Source organism: Pseudophryne corroboree, chromosome 1, assembly GCF_028390025.1.
Source record: "Pseudophryne corroboree isolate aPseCor3 chromosome 1, aPseCor3.hap2, whole genome shotgun sequence".
NCBI lineage: Eukaryota > Metazoa > Chordata > Amphibia > Anura > Myobatrachidae > Pseudophryne > Pseudophryne corroboree.
In genome coordinates, this window is record NC_086444.1 from 359,763,796 (window position 1) to 359,785,059 (window position 21,264).

The window sequence follows — 21,264 nt, forward strand, 5'->3', positions numbered from 1 at the left end:
GGGGATATTCTAATTATAAGCTATCGCAGCCCCTGTTGCTTACAACGAGGCTCATTTTAAAAATGTTGTCAAGGGCTAGTTCCCAATCTGCCCCCATATGATACGTAGTGCTGAGAACATGCCTGGGCACAACATGGCGCATGCAGCCAGTGACCAGAATGTCACAGCAATTTGAAATCACAGTGGCAGTTGGCCAACTGTTACTGCAGCAGCCATTGCTAGTCATTGCGCTGAGGAGTAAGGAGTGTGTGACTGTGCTCCAGAGATGTTTCCCCCAATTAAGCCGAATGTTCACAGGATGTTGAGTGCTGCCAGGGGGAAATATAAATTTCCCTGGGAACTTCCAGGAGAGGCAGCTGATGTCTTTCCAGGCACTCGGACCTATGTCCAGGTGAGTGGTGATGGTTTCATGTTTATCCCATGTTGGTTTTGTGTATTCATCGCAGAAATATGTCTGTGGCCTGTGCATGTTTTTGTTTTAAAGGATAGTTTGTACCTTCTCTAGTATAAGTGTATCATTTTATTACAAACCATCTCCTGCTGTCCTATTGAGCTTTTCCTCACATCATCCACTCTGTTACACAGTATGTATAATAATGTATGTTCTTTGTTACTTATGCTGGATCCTGTATGTATCTGCTTGCAGCTGCCCGCAATTCCTGAGGTTCCCCATAAACATTATGGAAGATGTCCAGGCGCTGAAGGCCGGAATTCGGCCTGTTATAACATCCAACTGCCTAAATTGTCTGGTAAATACAATGTTATTCTTCTGTTTGCGGACACCATTCATATAGACTAGTGCCGACCGTGGGTCTCATCTATGTTCTAGCAGCCAAATATTATTTAATAAGACAAATGGAGTTTATGGAGGCTGCCAGAGAACTTGGGTCCGCAGAGATGTGGAAGCCAGCATCAAGGGAGTGGTAGAATCCCGCCCTCCACACCTGCCCGAGGGACATCCCTTTTGGGACCCTTTACAATTCATTTGAGAGAGAGAGAGAGAGAGAGAGAGAGAGAGAGAGAGAGAGAGTGTGTGTGTGTGTGTGTGTGTGCGCGTGCGTATATATATATATATGTGTGTATCTGTTCTATGTAAAATACATCTGTGTATGTCAGCGAATAAGAGAGGTCCTCAATTTACTGTACATTTTACATCTGCAGAGATATATAGTCCAGCAGTTATAAGACCATCAGGACAGATGGAGATGGAGTGTATCAAACCTGCACCTCCAAAGACTAAGGCGGCCAAACACCGTAAGTTTTTGTAACATTTCAGCCTTTGTCGCTTTGTAAACAAAATGCTCTATAGTATTTTATGCTGAGACTTATTCCAAGGGTGATCCACTCCAGCCATTAACATACATTTCTAATCTAACTGTGGTTCTTGCTGTGACCCATACCAGCCAATAAGGTGTTTGTTTAAATTGTCTACATCAAACTAGATGGACTAGCAGAATATCAATGTCCCTTACCGTGACAGAGCTATGCCCACCAAATATTATGTTCTCCTGCCTGCAGAATTCCCAATTGTTAATTGTTTTTTGAACACTGCAATATTTCAGTGTCACCACTGGCACTTGGTGAGGAGAACATATTCGGTAATGATAGGGACAGTGGAAGAATGGTTCCAGTTTAGTATATGTGTATTTAGTCTAACCCCCACCCCCAGAACATCATGAAGTCACAAAGAAGGGGTTGGGTCAGGAACACCTAGCTGGGTGCTGGGCGCGTGTCCTATGTACGACCTGACCAGTTCCACTGCAGGGTACCATTCTAGGCAGCCCACAAGCTTGGAAAAGGGTGCACACTGGGGCAGTAATGGTGCCCTATCGCCCCTACAGTCCCTGGGTGGTGCCACTGGTTGCACACCTCTCCTTATGACCCTGCTGCCGCCAGACAGCCTAGTAGATGCAGACATTAGGCCACATCCCCTGTGATGTAGGTGGCCTTGGGGCCATGATGATATACCCTCCACACTTGCCCCTTGGATGTCCCTATTGTGAGCCAAGTATAGCAACTTTACCTACCTGTACACCTGCAAACATGTCACTGAGTCACAGAGCTTTGTGATCTGACACCTGCAATTCTCTGCATAATGACTGTGGTAGTATTACATAGTCTTCTAATAATCACCTGCACCAGGTGTGTGAGGGAGAGGCCTTGTGTGAGGTCTGACAGCACAGCCCATCTTTCCTACAGCTAAGTGTAACTAGTGCATGAGCTGAGGCTGCTATCAGTGATCCTTGTGTAATATTCATGTAACTGCTGCTGGTGACCCTGCAGTGTCTGACGTGTATAACACCTGTATGTATTGTCCTCAGCACCACAACGCTCCAGCAAAGTCCGCCGGTCCGCTAGTCACTGCCCGGAGGCCACTCGCCCATCTGTGCCCAGAGAGCTGCCCAGTTCGGTCCCATCTCTTGGTGATGCACTAAATTTACTGTGTAACAATGACTGGTAAGTGAGGGACAGGGGAGGGTCAGTGCTGGGTGTTGTCACCTTTATCTTATGCTAGCCTCATACTTAGGTTTAACAATGAGTGATATTCTAGTTGTCACTCGTAACTAATCTTACATGGTGCTCCAACCAATCAGCTCCTGTCCTGTGATTGAAAACTGACCGTTAGGAGCTGATTGGCTGAAGCACCATTTTTTAATTGTTGACCACTTGCCTGGCATGGTCGCATCAGATGCAACCATGCCAGCAAGTGCTCTATCTGACCTGGTCGCACAGGATGCTACCAGTCAGATAGAGAGTGTTAGCATGGCAGGGAAGAGAAACTTCCCTCCGCTGCTTCTGTCCGAGGGACCGGAAATTCCCTCTGCCTCCCTGCACTCTCCCCCTGTGTCTCCCGAGCAGCCGATTACTGCTGATTGCTCAGCATGGCAGGATCCCCCCCTCCAGCGACTGCAGACAATGGCAGCCGCTGGGGAGTGTAAATGAACCCTCCCAAGCCTCCCCCAGACCCCCCCCCCCCCCCCTGTGTACCTGCAGGCAGTCCCTGCTTTCAAAATTTAAACCGCGAGAGTCGCGATGGTCCCGATGTTCCGATTGTCGCAATGTTCCCGATCGATATTTCGATGTTTGGGGGGGGGGGGGGGGGGAATTGTAAAAAAAAAAAAAAAAATGTTTCCTTTTTTTTTACTAAAATCATTTGGGATAGGGTTAAATTCATGTTCTTCACCTAATTCACTCATAAAAACCCCCAACAATTTCGGAGCGGTTTTCGGCTAAATAAATCGTCAGTTAAGTGGTTAAATCTGCCCCCAGTCTGTGATAATAAATTAGCGTTGGCACAATATTACTATACAGGCATTTATAGATCTTTATACTATATATGGAAAAATGTCTAACAGTAAGTCATTTCGTGCAGTGCACTGGCCTCAATGACATCTAGACATTAGTCAACAATAAATAAAAATATGCAGAGTTATTATGAAATAATTTACATGAATCCGTTGCAATGAATATTAAATCCATCCATAGTCATCTAGAACAGGGATTCTCATCTCTGGTCCCCAGCAGGGAATATTCGGAGAATAAATCTTGATGGGCGCAACTGCTGATATATAGATAAGTCTACAGTATATGTGTGTATATAGAGATAGAGTGATGATGTGCTGACCAGGCCTTCTCAGGATCCACTGTTTGAATGTTTTCAGGGAGAAAAAGATTGAGGGCATCAACATGGTGCGGTCCCTGTCCGCGTCCCATCCCTCAGTCATCCTGGAGAGTCTTCATGCCCTCATTGTTGGACTGACCGTAGAGGTAAAGATATTTTCCATCTGTTTGGAGGGCTGAGGGCTGTGTGGTGTCCTTACTGCTTGTGAGGAGTAACTGTAACACAAGTACATTACGTAGTGCTGGGTCTCATTGTCCGTCTCTCCTACATCTTCTCCCTGAATAAGAATTAGTTTATAGAGATATATAGAGCAAAAAAGGCAAAACAATGCAGTCTATCGTGATAAATCCTGATACCGAGAGTTGACATAAACTTGCATATTGTACGGTTTAAAGGTGACAGAAAGGAACCAGCTTTTCTCTTTTAAATCTCCATCTTACAGTGTGGGAGGGAGGTTACGTCCAGCAGGTCCTGTTTCTGAGGGGGCGTGGCCATACCTCAATCTGAATAATATGTATTTAGCTTAATGTGCTGACAAATGGTATCCCTCCCCCACCTGGCTCAGCTGGGCCCCCATCTATTACCCTCAGGCTGGCCAAGCACATGTCATCTCTACCTGTCCCACCCCACGTAAGATGCCTGGTTATACATTGGGTAGGTATGATTGCATTCTCAATATGGGTAGATGAGTTGCAAGCATAGTGCAACATTGATTTTCACAGTTGAAGGAATTAGTGCATTGTCTTTTTATGTGATTCTGTATTGCTCAATATCAATAGCAACATAGTGGGCTGGTCTCTTCCATGTTGCTGGACCTGACATAGGAAATCAGCTGCATAAGGGACAATTCATGTTCCAGATCACTCCCCTCACAATACCAGGCTGCTAGAAGAATTATTTGTTTTGTGTGAGCACTTGTGTTAATCTCCGCATTGGTCTCTTGTGTTCCCCAACCACCTATGTTTGTGTTACAGTAAATGTGGAAGAGGGATGTTGGAACATTTACATGTACGGAGCACAGTTACTAATAGTCACATGTACGGAGCACAGTTACTAATAGTCACATGTACGGAGCACAGTTACTAATAGTCACATGTACGGAGCACAGTTACTAATAGTCACATGTACGGAGCACAGTTACTAATAGTCACATGTACGGAGCACAGTTACTAATAGTCACATGTACGGAGCACAGTTACTAATAGTCACATGTACGGAGCACAGTTACTAATAGTCACATGTACGGAGCACAGTTACTAATAGTCACATGTACGGAGCACAGTTACTAATAGTCACATGTGCGGAGCACAGTTACTAATAGTCACATGTACGGAGCACAGTTACTAATAGTCACATGTACGGAGCACAGTTACTAATAGTCACATGTACGGAGCACAGTTACTAATAGTCACATGTACGGAGCACAGTTACTAATAGTCACATGTACGGAGCACAGTACTAATAGTCACATGTACGGAGCACAGTTACTAATAGTCACATGTACGGAGCACAGTTACTAATAGTCACATGTACGGAGCACAGTTACTAATAGTCACATGTACGGAGCACAGTTACTAATAGTCACATGTACGGAGCACAGTTACTAATAGTCACATGTACGGAGCACAGTTACTAATAGTCACATGTACGGAGCACAGTTACTAATAGTCACATGTACGGAGCACAGTTACTAATAGTCACATGTACGGAGCACAGTTACTAATAGTCACATGTACGGAGCACAGTTACTAATAGTCACATGTACGGAGCACAGTTACTAATAGTCACATGTACGGAGCACAGTTACTAATAGTCACATGTACGGAGCACAGTTACTAATAGTCACATGTACGGAGCACAGTTACTAATAGTCACATGTACGGAGCACAGTTACTAATAGTCACATGTACGGAGCACAGTTACTAATAGTCACATGTACGGAGCACAGTTACTAATAGTCACATGTACGGAGCACAGTTACTAATAGTCACATGTACGGAGCACAGTTACTAATAGTCACATGTACGGAGCACAGTTACTAATAGTCACATGTACGGAGCACAGTTACTAATAGTCACATGTACGGAGCACAGTTACTAATAGTCACATGTACGGAGCACAGTACTAATAGTCACATGTACGGAGCACAGTTACTAATAGTCACATGTACGGAGCACAGTTACTAATAGTCACATGTACGGAGCACAGTTACTAATAGTCACATGTACGGAGCACAGTTACTAATAGTCACTTAGGGTGTGATACGGGATCCCGGCGTTCAGGACGCCGGCGGTCAGAATACCGACACCGGCATCCCAACAGTGTATATTCCCACAGTGCTTTGGAAAGAATGTAACACTAATCTTTACTCTCCCCATAGCCTAACCCTAATTCTCCCTTCCCGCAGCCTAACCCTAACCTCCCCATCCCGCAATCTAATGCACCCCCACGCAGCCTAGCCCTGACCTCCCTCTCCAGCAGCCTAACCCAAACCCTTCCGCTATTATTATTATTATTATTATTATTATTATAAGTTGCCCATAAGTTTATTGTGACACACTTAAACATATATATATTTAAACTAGCTTAGCAATAAGAAATAACGACACGGACACCAACTGCTAGATTTAAAAGGTCAACAGGTATTTATTGTTTGATGGCCTAATTTTAGCTATGTATTTGAGGATGGCAAAGAAAGGCACTACCAACTCACCAGCACCAGTCAACTAGAATAATACCAAATAACCTAGGAGGGGACTCACCACCACCTCCTAAAGCATAACCCGCATTGCGCAGGACTCACCACCCTTTAATCTAGCAGAGCAATGGACGAAACCGCACGGGAACATCTGTAGTCCACCCGCAGGGGGAAGACACACTCGCCATCTTCCAAAAAGTGGGTGCCCCACAATGACCACTTATGCAAGCTTTTGACCGCTGGCTGGTAGCGACTTCCCGCCCATCTGGCTGTCAACAACTATAAGAAAAGAGAATGCAAAATAGCAAACCAAAAATCAATGTGACAAAATGCAGGGTGGGTGGGAGAAGCTTCCAAATGGCAAAGAGAAAGATGGCCCACAGGACCTGCCTTTTAATACTGTATTGTACACTCCTCCTACAATCTCTCTAATAGGCAGATAAAAACACCTGACCCAAAATGACATCACTAAGCTAGCACTGCTCTGTCTTTAAACCATTAGTCACAAAAACCAGGGTGCTTATGTGGCTTCATGCTTAGGCAGCCTTCAGCTTGCTTTATTATTATTATTATTATTATTATTATTATTATCCTTTATTTGTATGGCACCACAAGGGCTCTGCCGCGCTCATTACACAGTACATAATCAAATGAGCAAACAAGAAAACAACACTTACAGTGCAAGACAATATTGGACAGTTATAGAAAACTATGGGTTAGGTGCCATCAAAGGGAGTATGGAGTATAACATCCATCCCACAGCCTAACCCTCCCCACTCCCCTCCCGCTGCCTAACCCGCTGCCTAACCCGCTGCCTAGTCCTGTCACTTACACGTTACAGTGTAACATGAACTCTGCATACGGTCCCTGAGATATAGGTGTCTAACATGGTTCTGTACAGTGATTGCAGCAAATATGGGGAAGTCTTACTTACTGACACATAGCCTTTGAGGCCTTTGATACATTTAGCCAAAACAAGAAGAGATAAGTTCAAGATGGTAAAATGTTGGTTCGAAATGAATTTGCCCTTGTTAACAGCAATTGGCCTAATGTGGCATTTGGAGAGCAGAAGAATGACCTCTTTACTGGGTTTCCTTGTGTGTCTTATATAATATCTCTCTTATCACATATGAAGGATGGATGCTGAAAGCCGGGGTTATTTTCCCCTAACTTTCTGTTTGCACATTCTGTAGTAAAACCTCTATTTATACATTGCAGGTGAAGAACTTGTCCTCCAAAGTCTCCCGAGCAGCTATTGGGTGTTTAGCTGCCATGTTTGTACACCAGGGGAAGAACATGGACAGGGAAGTGGAGCGCTGCGCACTTGTCCTCCTATCCAGGGCGGGAGACTCCAACCTCTTCATACGGGAGGAGGTGGACAAGGCGCTACAGGCCACGGTCGAGAATGTGACACCAATACGAGCTCTCACGTCCCTTATAAATGGAGGACTAAGGTAAGGTCACACGGTGGTGAGATTATCACTATATAATCTACGTCTGGATTATATTATGTACAATTAGCCGTTTGTGTTCTATAGTTAGTACTCGGACACTTGTCGTGCTGGTGCTGATATCCATTCATGTTTCATCTGTAGCCATTTGAACGCTGCCATCAGGAGTTGTGCAGCCAAACACATGTGTCATCTGGTGGAGAGACTGGGACAGAGGTGCGTTCTATGTGGGCAAGGGGCCATCACCGCAAGAGCTATCCCCGCAATAGCACGGTGTGTCCAGGATAGCTCTCAGGACACCAGGTTAGTAGTCTGCTGTGCTCCCGTATAGGGAAATAGGTGATGGGGCTCCTCAGAGATTTTACAGTTATAATCAGTGGTATCACTACAGGGGTGTGCCCACTCCCTGGTGTCACCTGCCAAAGGGTGACACCAAAATGCCGGCTCCTCTTCAGCGACAGGAGCCGGATGCTGCAGTGTGACATTATGGGGGTAATTCTGAGTTGATCGCAGCAGGATTTTTGTTAGCAGTTGGGCAAAACCATGTGCACTGCAGGGGAGGCAGATATAACATGTGCAGAGAGAGTTAGATTTGGGTGGGTTATTTTGTTTCTGTGCAGGGTAAATACTGTCTGCTTTATTTTACACTGCAATTTAGATTTCAGATTGAACACACCACACCCAAATCTAACTCTCTCTGCACATGTTATATCTGCCTCCAACTGCAGTGCACATGGTTTTGCCCAACTGCTAACAAAGATCCTGTTGCGATCAACTCAGAATTACCCCCTATGTGCAGTACTCGGCTTCTGCCACAGTGTAGGAGCCGGCACTGCAGACAGACAGCCTTCAAGGGAAGACTAGCATCTCTGGGGCCCCTGGAGGAACAAAAGCAGGGGTCGGGCTGCGAGACCAAGCCCCCTTCCCACAAACCACACCCTCTTTTTTTTAGCAACACGCACACACATGGAGTATTTTACCAGCAACGGGTGTCACCAAGACTAGTGATGCCCCTGGTTATAATTATCCGCGCTCCCTTCTGTATTAGAGGGCAGTGTGAGCAGGTGGCACAGCCATAGACAGCAGCCCTTGTCCTCCGCTGAATGATTGTACAGGAGAATTAGGAGCGCTTGTAGGTGTTGGCCCAGGCCCATTGGCGTTTCTCTTAGAGATGAGCGCCTGAAATTTTTCGGGTTTTGTGTTTTGGTTTTGGGTTCGGTTCCGCGGCCGTGTTTTGGGTTCGAACGCGTTTTGGCAAAACCTCACCGAATTTTTTTTGTCGGATTCGGGTGTGTTTTGGATTCGGGTGTTTTTTTCCAAAAACACTAAAAAACAGCTTAAATCATAGAATTTGGGGGTCATTTTGATCCCAAAGTATTATTAACCTCAAAAACCATAATTTACACTCATTTTCAGTCTATTCTGAATACCTCACACCTCACAATATTATTTTTAGTCCTAAAATTTGCACCGAGGTCGCTGTGTGAGTAAGATAAGCGACCCTAGTGGCCGACACAAACACCGGGCCCATCTAGGAGTGGCACTGCAGTGTCACGCAGGATGTCCCTTCCAAAAAACCCTCCCCAAACAGCACATGACGCAAAGAAAAAAAGAGGCGCAATGAGGTAGCTGTGTGAGTAAGATTAGCGACCCTAGTGGCCGACACAAACACCGGGCCCATCTAGGAGTGGCACTGCAGTGTCACGCAGGATGGCCCTTCCAAAAAACCCTCCCCAAACAGCACATGACGCAAAGAAAAAAAGAAGCGCAATGAGGTAGCTGTGTGAGTAAGATTAGCGACCCTAGTGGCCGACACAAACACCGGGCCCATCTAGGAGTGGCACTGCAGTGTCACGCAGGATGTCCCTTCCAAAAAACCCTCCCCAAACAGCACATGACGCAAAGAAAAAAAGAGGCGCAATGAGGTAGCTGACTGTGTGAGTAAGATTAGCGACCCTAGTGGCCGTCACAAACACCGGGCCCATCTAGGAGTGGCACTGCAGTGTCACGCAGGATGTCCCTTCCAAAAAAAACCTCCCCAATCAGCACATGATGCAAAGAAAAAGAAAAGAAAAAAGAGGTGCAAGATGGAATTGTCCTTGGGCCCTCCCACCCACCCTTATGTTGTATAAACAAAACAGGACATGCACACTTTAACCAACCCATCATTTCAGTGACAGGGTCTGCCACACGACTGTGACTGATATGACGGGTTGGTTTGGACCCCCCCCAAAAAAGAAGCAATTAATCTCTCCTTGCACAAACTGGCTCTACAGAGGCAAGATGTCCACCTCATCTTCACCCTCCGATATATCACCGTGTACATCCCCCTCCTCACAGATTATCAATTCGTCCCCACTGGAATCCACCATCTCAGCTCCCTGTGTACTTTGTGGAGGCAATTGCTGCTGGTCAATGTCTCCGCGGAGGAATTGATTATAATTCATTTTAATGAACATCATCTTCTCCACATTTTCTGGATGTAACCTCGTACGCCGATTGCTGACAAGGTGAGCGGCGGCACTAAACACTCTTTCGGAGTACACACTTGTGGGAGGGCAACTTAGGTAGAATAAAGCCAGTTTGTGCAAGGGCCTCCAAATTGCCTCTTTTTCCTGCCAGTATAAGTACGGACTGTGTGACGTGCCTACTTGGATGCGGTCACTCATATAATCCTCCACCATTCTATCAATGTTGAGAGAATCATATGCAGTGACAGTAGACGACATGTCCGTAATCGTTGTCAGGTCCTTCAGTCCGGACCAGATGTCAGCATCAGCAGTCGCTCCAGACTGCCCTGCATCACCGCCAGCGGGTGGGCTCGGAATTCTGAGCCTTTTCCTCGCACCCCCAGTTGCGGGAGAATGTGAAGGAGGAGATGTTGACAGGTCGCGTTCCGCTTGACTTGACAATTTTGTCACCAGCAGGTCTTTCAACCCCAGCAGACCTGTGTCTGCCGGAAAGAGAGATCCAAGGTAGGCTTTAAATCTAGGATCGAGCACGGTGGCCAAAATGTAGTGCTCTGATTTCAACAGATTGACCACCCGTGAATCCTTGTTAAGCGAATTAAGGGCTGCATCCACAAGTCCCACATGCCTAGCGGAATCGCTCCCTTTTAGCTCCTTCTTCAATGCCTCCAGCTTCTTCTGCAAAAGCCTGATGAGGGGAATGACCTGACTCAGGCTGGCAGTGTCTGAACTGACTTCACGTGTGGCAAGTTCAAAGGGCATCAGAACCTTGCACAACGTTGAAATCATTCTCCACTGCACTTGAGACAGGTGCATTCCATCTCCTATATCGTGCTCAATTGTATAGGCTTGAATGGCCTTTTGCTGCTCCTCCAACCTCTGAAGCATATAGAGGGTTGAATTCCACCTCGTTACCACTTCTTGCTTCAGATGATGGCAGGGCAGGTTCAGTAGTTTTTGGTGGTGCTCCAGTCTTCTGTACGTGGTGCCTGTACGCCGAAAGTGTCCCGCAATTTTTCTGGCCACCGACAGCATCTCTTGCACGCCCCTGTCGTTTTTAAAAAAATTCTGCACCACCAAATTCAAGGTATGTGCAAAACATGGGACGTGCTGGAATTTGCCCATATTTAATGCACACACAATATTGCTGGCGTTGTCCGATGCCACAAATCCACAGGAGAGTCCAATTGGGGTAAGCCATTCCGCGATGATCTTCCTCAGTTGCCGTAAGAGGTTTTCAGCTGTGTGCGTATTCTGGAAAGCGGTGATACAAAGCGTAGCCTGCCTAGGAAAGAGTTGGCGTTTGCGAGATGCTGCTACTGGTGCCGCCGCTGCTGTTCTTGCGGCGGGAGTCCATACATCTACCCAGTGGGCTGTCACAGTCATATAGTCCTGACCCTGCCCTGCTCCACTTGTCCACATGTCCGTGGTTAAGTGGACATTGGGTACAACTGCATTTTTTAGGAGACTGGTGAGTCTTTTTCTGACGTCCGTGTACATTCTCGGTATCGCCTGCCTAGAGAAGTGGAACCTAGATGGTATTTGGTAACGGGGGCACACTGCCTCAATAAATTGTCTAGTTCCCTGTGAACTAACGGCGGATACCGGACGCACGTCTAACACCAACATAGTTGTCAAGGACTCAGTTATCCGCTTTGCAGTAGGATGACTGCTGTGATATTTCATCTTCCTCGCAAAGGACTGTTGAACAGTCAATTGCTTACTGGAAGTAGTACAAGTGGGCTTACGACTTCCCCTCTGGGATGACCATCGACTCCCAGCGGCAACAACAGCAGCGCCAGCAGCAGTAGGCGTTACACGCAAGGATGCATCGGAGGAATCCCAGGCAGGAGAGGACTCGTCAGACTTGCCAGTGACATGGCCTGCAGGACTATTGGCATTCCTGGGGAAGGAGGAAATTGACACTGAGGGAGTTGGTGGGGTGGTTTGCGTGAGCTTGGTTACAAGAGGAAGGGATTTACTGGTCAGTGGACTGCTTCCGCTGTCACCCAAAGTTTTTGAACTTGTCACTGACTTATTATGAATGCGCTGCAGGTGACGTATAAGGGAGGATGTTCCGAGGTGGTTAACGTCCTTACCCCTACTTATTACAGCTTGACAAAGGGAACACACGGCTTGACACCTGTTGTCCGCATTTCTGGTGAAATACCTCCACACCGAAGAGCTGATTTTTTTGGTATTTTCACCTGGCATGTCAACGGCCATATTCCTCCCACGGACAACAGGTGTCTCCCCGGGTGCCTGACTTAAACAAACCACCTCACCATCAGAATCCTCCTGGTCAATTTCCTCCCCAGCGCCAGCAACACCCATATCCTCCTCATCCTGGTGTACTTCAACACTGACATCTTCAATCTGACTATCAGGAACTGGACTGCGGGTGCTCCTTCCAGCACTTGCAGGGGGCGTGCAAATGGTGGAAGGCGCATGCTCTTCACGTCCAGTGTTGGGAAGGTCAGGCATCGCAACCGACACAATTGGACTCTCCTTGTGGATTTGGGATTTCAAAGAACGCACAGTTCTTTGCGGTGCTTTTGCCAGCTTGAGTCTTTTCAGTTTTCTAGCGAGAGGCTGAGTGCTTCCATCCTCATGTGAAGCTGAACCACTAGCCATGAACATAGGCCAGGGCCTCAGCCGTTCCTTGCCACTCCGTGTGGTAAATGGCATATTGGCAAGTTTACGCTTCTCCTCCGACAATTTTATTTTAGGTTTTGGAGTCCTTTTTTTACTGATATTTGGTGTTTTGGTTTTGACATGCTCTGTACTATGCCATTGGGCATCGGCCTTGGCAGACGACGTTGCTGGCATTTCATCGTCTCGGCCATGACTAGTGGCAGCAGCTTCAGCACGAGGTGGAAGTGGATCTTGATCTTTCCCTAATTTTGGAACCTCAACATTTTTGTTCTCCATATTTTAATAGGCACAACTAAAAGGCACCTCAGGTAAACAATGGAGATGGATGGATTGGATACTAGTATACAATTATGGACGGGCTGCCGAGTGCCGACACAGAGGTAGCCACAGCCGTGAACTACCGCACTGTACTGTGTCTGCTGCTAATATATAGACTGGTTGATAAAGAGATAGTATACTCGTAACTAGTATGTATGTATAAAGAAAGAAAAAAAAACCACGGTTAGGTGGTATATACAATTATGGATGGGCTGCCGAGTGCCGACACAGAGGTAGCCACAGCCGTGAACTACCGCACTGTACTGTGTCTGCTGCTAATATATAGACTGGTTGATAAAGAGATAGTATACTCGTAACTAGTATGTATGTATAAAGAAAGAAAAAAAAACCACGGTTAGGTGGTATATACAATTATGGACGGGCTGCCGAGTGCCGACACAGAGGTAGCCACAGCCGTGAACTACCGCACTGTACTGTGTCTGCTGCTAATATATAGACTGGTTGATAAAGAGATAGTATACTCGTAACTAGTATGTATGTATAAAGAAAGAAAAAAAAACCACGGTTAGGTGGTATATACAATTATGGACGGGCTGCCGAGTGCCGACACAGAGGTAGCCACAGCCGTGAACTACCGCACTGTACTGTGTCTGCTGCTAATATATAGACTGGTTGATAAAGAGATAGTATACTCGTAACTAGTATGTATGTATAAAGAAAGAAAAAAAAACCACGGTTAGGTGGTATATACAATTATGGACGGGCTGCCGAGTGCCGACACAGAGGTAGCCACAGCCGTGAACTACCGCACTGTACTGTGTCTGCTGCTAATATATAGACTGGTTGATAAAGAGATAGTATACTCGTAACTAGTATGTATGTATAAAGAAAGAAAAAAAAAACCACGGTTAGGTGGTATATACAATTATGGACGGGCTGCCGAGTGCCGACACAGAGGTAGCCACAGCCGTGAACTACCGCACTGTACTGTGTCTGCTGCTAATATATAGACTGGTTGATAAAGAGATAGTATACTCGTAACTAGTATGTATGTATAAAGAAAGAAAAAAAAACCACGGTTAGGTGGTATATACAATTATGGACGGGCTGCCGAGTGCCGACACAGAGGTAGCCACAGCCGTGAACTACCGCACTGTACTGTGTCTGCTGCTAATATATAGACTGGTTGATAAAGAGATAGTATACTCGTAACTAGTATGTATGTATAAAGAAAGAAAAAAAAACCACGGTTAGGTGGTATATACAATTATGGACGGGCTGCCGAGTGCCGACACAGAGGTAGCCACAGCCGTGAACTACCGCACTGTACTGTGTCTGCTGCTAATATATAGACTGGTTGATAAAGAGATAGTATACTCGTAACTAGTATGTATGTATAAAGAAAGAAAAAAAAACCACGGTTAGGTCACTGGTATATACAATTATGGACGGGCTGCCGAGTGCCGACACAGAGGTAGCCACAGCCGTGAACTACCGCACTGTACTGTGTCTGCTGCTAATATAGACTGGTTGATAAAGAGATAGTATACTACTAATATTATATACTGGTGGTCAGGTCACTGGTCACTAGTCACACTGGCAGTGGCACTCCTGCAGCAAAAGTGTGCACTGTTTAATTTTAATATAATATTATGTACTCCTGGCTCCTGCTATAACCTATAACTGGCACTGCAGTAGTGCTCCCCAGTCTCCCCCACAATTATAAGCTGTGTGAGCTGAGCAGTCAGACAGATATATAATATATATAGATGATGCAGCACACTGGCCTGAGCCTGAGCAGTGCACACAGATATGGTATGTGACTGAGTCACTGTGTGCTGTGTATCGCTTTTTTCAGGCAGAGAACGGATTATAAATAAAAGTGGTGGTCACTGGTCACTATCAGCAAAACTCTGCACTGTACACTACTGAGTACTCCTAATGCTCCCCAAAATTAGTAAATCAAGTGTCTAAACGGAGAGGACGCCAGCCACGTCCTCTCCCTATCAATCTCAATGCACGTGTGAAAATGGCGGCGACGCGCGGCTCCTTATATAGAATCCGAGTCTCGCGATAGAATCCGAGCCTCGCGAGAATCCGACAGCGTCATGATGACGTTCGGGCGCGCTCGGGTTGACCGAGCAAGGCGGGAAGATCCGAGTCGCTCGGACCCGTGAAAAAAAACATGAAGTTCTGGCGGGTTCGGATTCAGAGAAACCGAACCCGCTCATCTCTAGTTTCTATAATGGGTGCAGTGTATGCGGTGCACATGGGCCCCTGATTCCCGGGGGCTCACACCGCACACACTGCACCCATTTCTCCTATACTTACCTTTCCGGAGTCCATTGCTGACCGTGTGTGGGCCCCCTCCTCTCCTGTAGCCATCGCGCCGCTGCTAGTGCACTGACCACTAGAGACTCTGGCACAGTGCCAGTGTCTACAGCACTCAGAGCACTAGCAGCGGCGCGACGGCTACGGGAGAGGAGGGGGCCCACACACGGAATCTGGACACAGGTCCCTCCTCTCTAGAGATGCCCCTGCCCAGGCCGATGCCTCTATGTGCTTATGTTCAGGTCATATCCCTGGTCTCAGAATGGCTGATTGCATAGTTACACACATGTTTCTCTGTTGCAGGTTCTATGGCAGAAAGATGCTTAACTACCTGAGATCTCATCCGGACTTTGAGAAAGCCCTGCACACATATGTCCCAAGCAGGGAGCTGCAGTGTATAAAAGATATATTAAAACGTCTGTAAATAAATGTTATATAACTTGTGGTTTCATGTACTTTTGTGGTAAGTGTGCATCTTATATTGTCCTCATTCCGAGTCGTTCGCTCGGTAATTTTCATCGCATCGCAGTGAAATTCCGCTTAGTACGCATGCGCAATAATCGCACTGCGACTGCGCCAAGTAATTTTGCTATGATGATAGTATTTTTACTCACGGCTTTTTCTTCGCTCCGGCGATCGTAGTGTGATTGACAGGAAATGGGTGTTACTGGGCGGAAACACGGCGTTTTCGGGGCGTGTGGATAAAAACGCTACCGTTTCCGGAAAAAACGCAGGAGTGGCCGGAGAAACGGAGGAGTGTCTGGGCGAACGCTGGGTGTGTTTATGACGTCAAACCAGGAACGACAAGCACTGAACTGATCGCAGATGCCGAGTAAGTCTGAAGCTACTCTGAAATTGCTAAGTAGTTTGTAATCGCAATATTGCGAATACATCGGTCGCAATTTTAAGAAGCTAAGATACACTCCCAGTAGGCGTAGGCTTAGCGTGAGCAACTCTGCTAAATTCGCCTTGCGAGCGATCAACTCGGAATGAGGGCCATAGTGTGTAGAGTAAGGGATACACAAGACTTCTTATTAACTACTTCTATGTCAAGCACTTGGGTAGGATAAATGTGTAATATATTCACCCTCTCACCAGCCACAGGTAATTATTCTACTACATCTCTGCACCAGTTACAGTAACTTTACTGCGCTCAAATGTGGTGTTTTTATGTAATGTTAGGCAGTAGCGTGCGGTGAGGTCAGTGGCTGGTTAGGCACTGTAACCATAATGTCCACTGAGTGCCGCCGATGCCCGCTACCACCCTTAAGCCAATGCTCACTACCACCACTACCAATGGCTGCTGCCCCAGCCAATGGCCTTCAAAATCGCTGCCATCAGCCCCCTGGCCCCCCTTGCCGCTAATTTGCATCTCAGGGTGACAGGAAGAGGGTGACACCATGGAGAGGGTGACAGGGAGAGAGTGACGCCAGGGAGAGTTCGACAGCGGTGGATGCTAGGAGAGCGTGACAGCAGTATGTGACACCAGGGAGAGGATGACACCAGGGAGAGGGTAACAGCAGTGGATGACAGGGAGAGGGTGACAGCAGTGACAGGGAGAAGGTGACACCGGGGAGAGGGTTACCCAAGGGAGAGGGTGACAGCAGTATGTAATGCCAGGGAGAGGGTAACAGAAGTGGATGACAGGGAGAGGGTGACGCCAGGGAGATTGTGACAGCAGTGGTTGAGAGGGTGACAGGGAGAGGGTGATAGCGGTGGATGATGGAGAGAGTGACATCAGTGGGTGACGGAGAGAGTGACAGCAGTGGGTGACAGGGAGAGGGTTACAGGAAGAGGGTGACACCAGGGAGAGGGTGACAGCAGTGGGTGACGTCAGGGAGAGAGTGAGAGCAGTAGGTGACGCCAGGGAGCAGGTAATAGCAGTGGATGACAGGGAGAGGGTGACACCGGGGAGACGGTTACCCCAGGGAGAGGGTGACAGCAGTATGTGACGCCAGGGAAAGGGTGACACCAGAGAGAGGGTAACAGCAGTGGATGATAGGGAGAGGGTGGCAGCAGTGACAGAGAGAGGGTGACGCCATGGAGAGGTTTACCCCTGAGAGAGGGTGACGCCAGGGAGAGAGTAACAGCAGCGGGTGACAGGGAGAGGGTGACAGCAGTGGCTGACCGCAGTATGTGATTCCAGAGAGAGGGTGACATTAGGAAGAGGGAAACAGCAGTGGATGACAGGGAAAGGCTGACAGCAGTGACAGGGAGAGGGTGACGCTGGGGAGAGGGCTACTCCAGGGAGAGGGTGACAGCAGTATGTGACGCCAGGGATATTAAGAGAGGGTGACAGCAGTGGCAGACAGTAGAGGGTAACAGGGAGAGGGTGACACCAGGGAGATTGTGACAGCAGTGGGTGACAATGGAGGGTGACAGGGAGAGGGTGATACTAGGAGGAAGTTATTACTGTACCTATCTTCCAGAAGTATAGCATGTGGGTCCCCCGGAAACATCACTGGTGACCTTATCCCATGTCAAACTGAAGTCCCCACCACTCTCCCCCGCCAATACCGGCCAACTCCAGCCTCCTGCCGCAGTCAGTAACAAAGAAAGTAAACTAACCTGCTCCCTGTGATGTGACTGCTCGTCCTCCAGCACTCCTTAGTTCCGCCATTCCGCCTGTACAGGGCCGCGCTGGATGATGAGTGCACAGCAGTCTGACGGGGTACAGGCCGCGGCCCGCGGTGCAGAGTTACTGCTGTGTTGCCTCATGACAGGGCTCCAGGTGGGGCTGGTCAGCCGCTGGGAGCCAGTGACAGAAGTGGGCCGGAGAAATTGGGAGAGGAGAGGGGATCGCGCCCAGGGCCGGTAACAGAAATTTTGGGGCCCGGTACACACACATTCTCTGGGCCCCCATCCTCCGATGTAGGTACAGGCTGTCGGCAAATTGCTCATCTCACTCTAGCCCCCCCCCCACCCCCCCCACCCCCCATATCTCTCAGGCTCCCGTTCCGCCTGCCCATTCCCAAGTGTCTCTCAGCCTCCCGTGTTTCTCAGCTTCCCCATTCCCCTGTGCCTCCTCTTCCCCTTGCAACTCAGCCTTCTCATGTCTTCCAGAATTTCCACTAGACCCATGTCTCCTCAGCCAACACTCACCTCATCTGCATTCACTGCTGAATCTGCTGTTCCATCTTCAGAGATGGCTCGGCTCATATGCTCACTGTCCAGCAGCATGTCGTCATGATGTCACACGTGCTGCACCGCACTTGGCACAAAACTAATTTTATTGTGCCAGCTACCAGCGGCCGGCCAGACGAGCTCCCATTCCTAGGCAAGATTTTTGATGGTGCCCTCTAGATAATAATCCCACCACCTTCATTGCAGCGGGTCCCGGTGCAATGCACCGGCTGCACCACCTCTAGTTCGGCCTCTGACCAAGTACCCTATCCTTTAACCCCACACATCCCCATAATCCCCCACAGTCCACATATGCCCTTTATCGCCCCATATCCAACCTCTATCTCCATATCATCTATACACACCCTACTCCCCCTGCCCTCCTACATACAACGCATATCCATGCACAACCTACTTCCCATTTCTTACCACATACACTTCATACCCCTCTACCCCACAACATACCTTACTCCCCCTGTCCCCACACATACAATAAATATCCCTCTGCTCCAATATACCCAGCACTCCATCCCCCCACATACACCTCATATCCCTCTACCACTCACACACCCTAATCCCTTTGTCTCCTCACATAAAACCCATAAACTCTACCACCACCTCACAAACCCTAGTCTTCCCACATACAACCCTCTACCACAACACATAAGCTAGTCCCCATCTTCCCTCACATACACCCAATAATCCACTACCCCCACCACACACCCTATTCCCACTGTCCGCCCACATGCACACCCCATAACCCCCCTTCCCTGTGCAGCCCACACCTGGGTAGTGATCTCCTGACCTCATCGCTCATCCATCTGCCAGTCGGCCGGAGCTCCAGCAGCAGTGCATGGCCCCTTCAGCACAGTCAGAGTGTAGCGGGCGGCTCTCCAGCTCAGCGTCAGCTCGACTCAGGGTTCCTCAGGATAGCTGAGTGGGATGAGCGCGGTGGGGGAGCTGAGACAGCCGCGATCAAGGAGCAGAGCAGTGTCCAGCTGGAGTTACTGCTGCTGGCAGCGTCCGTCATCCTCCTTTTGAGGGTGTACAGGTGCCGGACGGTAGACGGGTGTGTGTGAGGGTGCCGCCGCCGGAGTATACAGTGGAGGACTAGGTGCAGGAACAGGGGATAAGGTGTGTACGGGTGCTGGGTGGAATGAGAGGGGTGGGGGCAGGCCGGCTCTGGACGCTGCACAGCTTAGTGCTGCCCCCTACCACTGCCCAATCACAGCTAACTGTGACGCCCCTGTCAAAGAGGCACTTATAGTAAGTGCCACTTCAGGTGCTTTTTTTAATGGGCTTTCGCTGCCCATTGCTTAGCCCCGCCCCCCGCTTCCGTCCATTTCACATTAATAGCGGGAAGCACCGAGAGTGGTGCCTCCGACACACATTTAAAACAGTATTTACAATGTAAAAATTATTAAAATAATACAAAGTCTAAAGCATATACTTTTTTGTATTATTTTAATCATTAGACAGGTGAGGCACTGCCTCCCCTGCCTCCCCTGACTGCACGTCCCTGTAGAAAACCTTTTTTTTTAGACGTAATAGGAGACCGGGAGGTAGACAGATAGACTCTTCTACTAATTTTAATTCATCAGCCAGTGATAATGATAGGAGTGGTGCAGTTAGTGCTAATCGTGGCCAATCTGAACCTTTAGGGGTTACAACCTGGGCACAGTACTCCCGCGACACCGCCAATACACCAGGAGGGGCGGCCAAAGGAAAAGGCAGGGGTCATGGAAGAAAACAAGTCATGAACAAAACCTAATTGTTAATTTATCATCATACGGGCTCTCTAAGACTGAGACCGAGGTCTTATCTAAAGGCCTATCATTTGTGCCTTCCTCCAGGTTCAATCCGTTGGATTGGAGGGTAGAACAGCACAAACTACATCGTCAATTAAAATTAAGTGAATTTTATGGCAAACGTAGCACACTTGATGCTAACCAAGCTCCTGTTGTACCTGCTCCTAATTCTGAGTTACCTCCACAATTATCCAAACTACTTTTGAGCCGCAGTCATTTAACCCTTCGATAAAGACCTTCATGCGACTATTGGATGAGAATGTGCAGTCATCTATGTTGAATCTACCACCCAAGCGACATAATTTAACCCTTGGTGAACAACAAGCTTTGGATAACTTAGCTAACAACAAAGATTTGATTTTTCGACCAGCCGACAAGGGGGGGGTGCCCTGGTGATCCAGGACTTGGCTAAATATAAACAATAAGTAGCGGTTCTCTTGAATGACTCTGCCACCTATAGGTTACTTCCTAAGGATCCCTCCTCTTCGTTTAAAACAGAACTGTTTCAACCATCCTAAATGAAGCCATGGACAATGGGACTATTACTGACCAACTTAGTAGAGCCTTACTTCCTGCATTTCCATTGGCCCCTTTATTTTACACCATCCCAAAGATTCATAAATCTTTAATTAATCCCCCAGGTAGGCCGATTATTGCAGCTCGGGGTGCGTTGTCTCAACCTATTTCTGTATATTTAGACAGCATACTGCAGCCGTATATTAGGGACAACCCTAGATATTTGTTGGACACGACTTCTTTATTGGTTAAATTATTGGCTCTGCCTAGGTTGGACACTGACGTTGTAATGTTTACTATTGACGTAACCAGC

General features: G+C 47.7%; 1 protein-coding gene across 1 annotated transcript; it reads left to right on the plus strand.

Moving 5' to 3' along the window:
• The first annotated feature begins 216 nt into the window (after positions 1–216).
• LOC134945269 (TOG array regulator of axonemal microtubules protein 1-like) lies at positions 217–15,928 on the plus strand. The gene is made up of 8 exons (XM_063934492.1): positions 217–391; positions 647–749; positions 1,162–1,254; positions 2,322–2,457; positions 3,663–3,768; positions 7,539–7,774; positions 7,916–8,074; positions 15,808–15,928. The coding sequence occupies exons 1-8, from the start codon at positions 266–268 to the stop codon at positions 15,926–15,928; spliced, it is 1,080 nt and encodes a 359-aa protein (XP_063790562.1). The 5' UTR covers positions 217–265.
• The last annotated feature ends 5,336 nt before the right edge of the window (positions 15,929–21,264 follow it).

Bases quoted from the DNA above. Each gene is read 5' to 3' on its own strand.
- LOC134945269 (XM_063934492.1), top strand. From the start codon at position 266: ATGTTTCCCCCAATTAAGCCGAATGTTCACAGGATGTTGAGTGCTGCC. The intron at 392-646 runs GTGAGTGGTGAT...ATCTGCTTGCAG, and splicing joins GCACTCGGACCTATGTCCAG to CTGCCCGCAATTCCTGAGGT. The intron at 1,255-2,321 runs GTAAGTTTTTGT...TATTGTCCTCAG, and splicing joins GACTAAGGCGGCCAAACACC to CACCACAACGCTCCAGCAAA.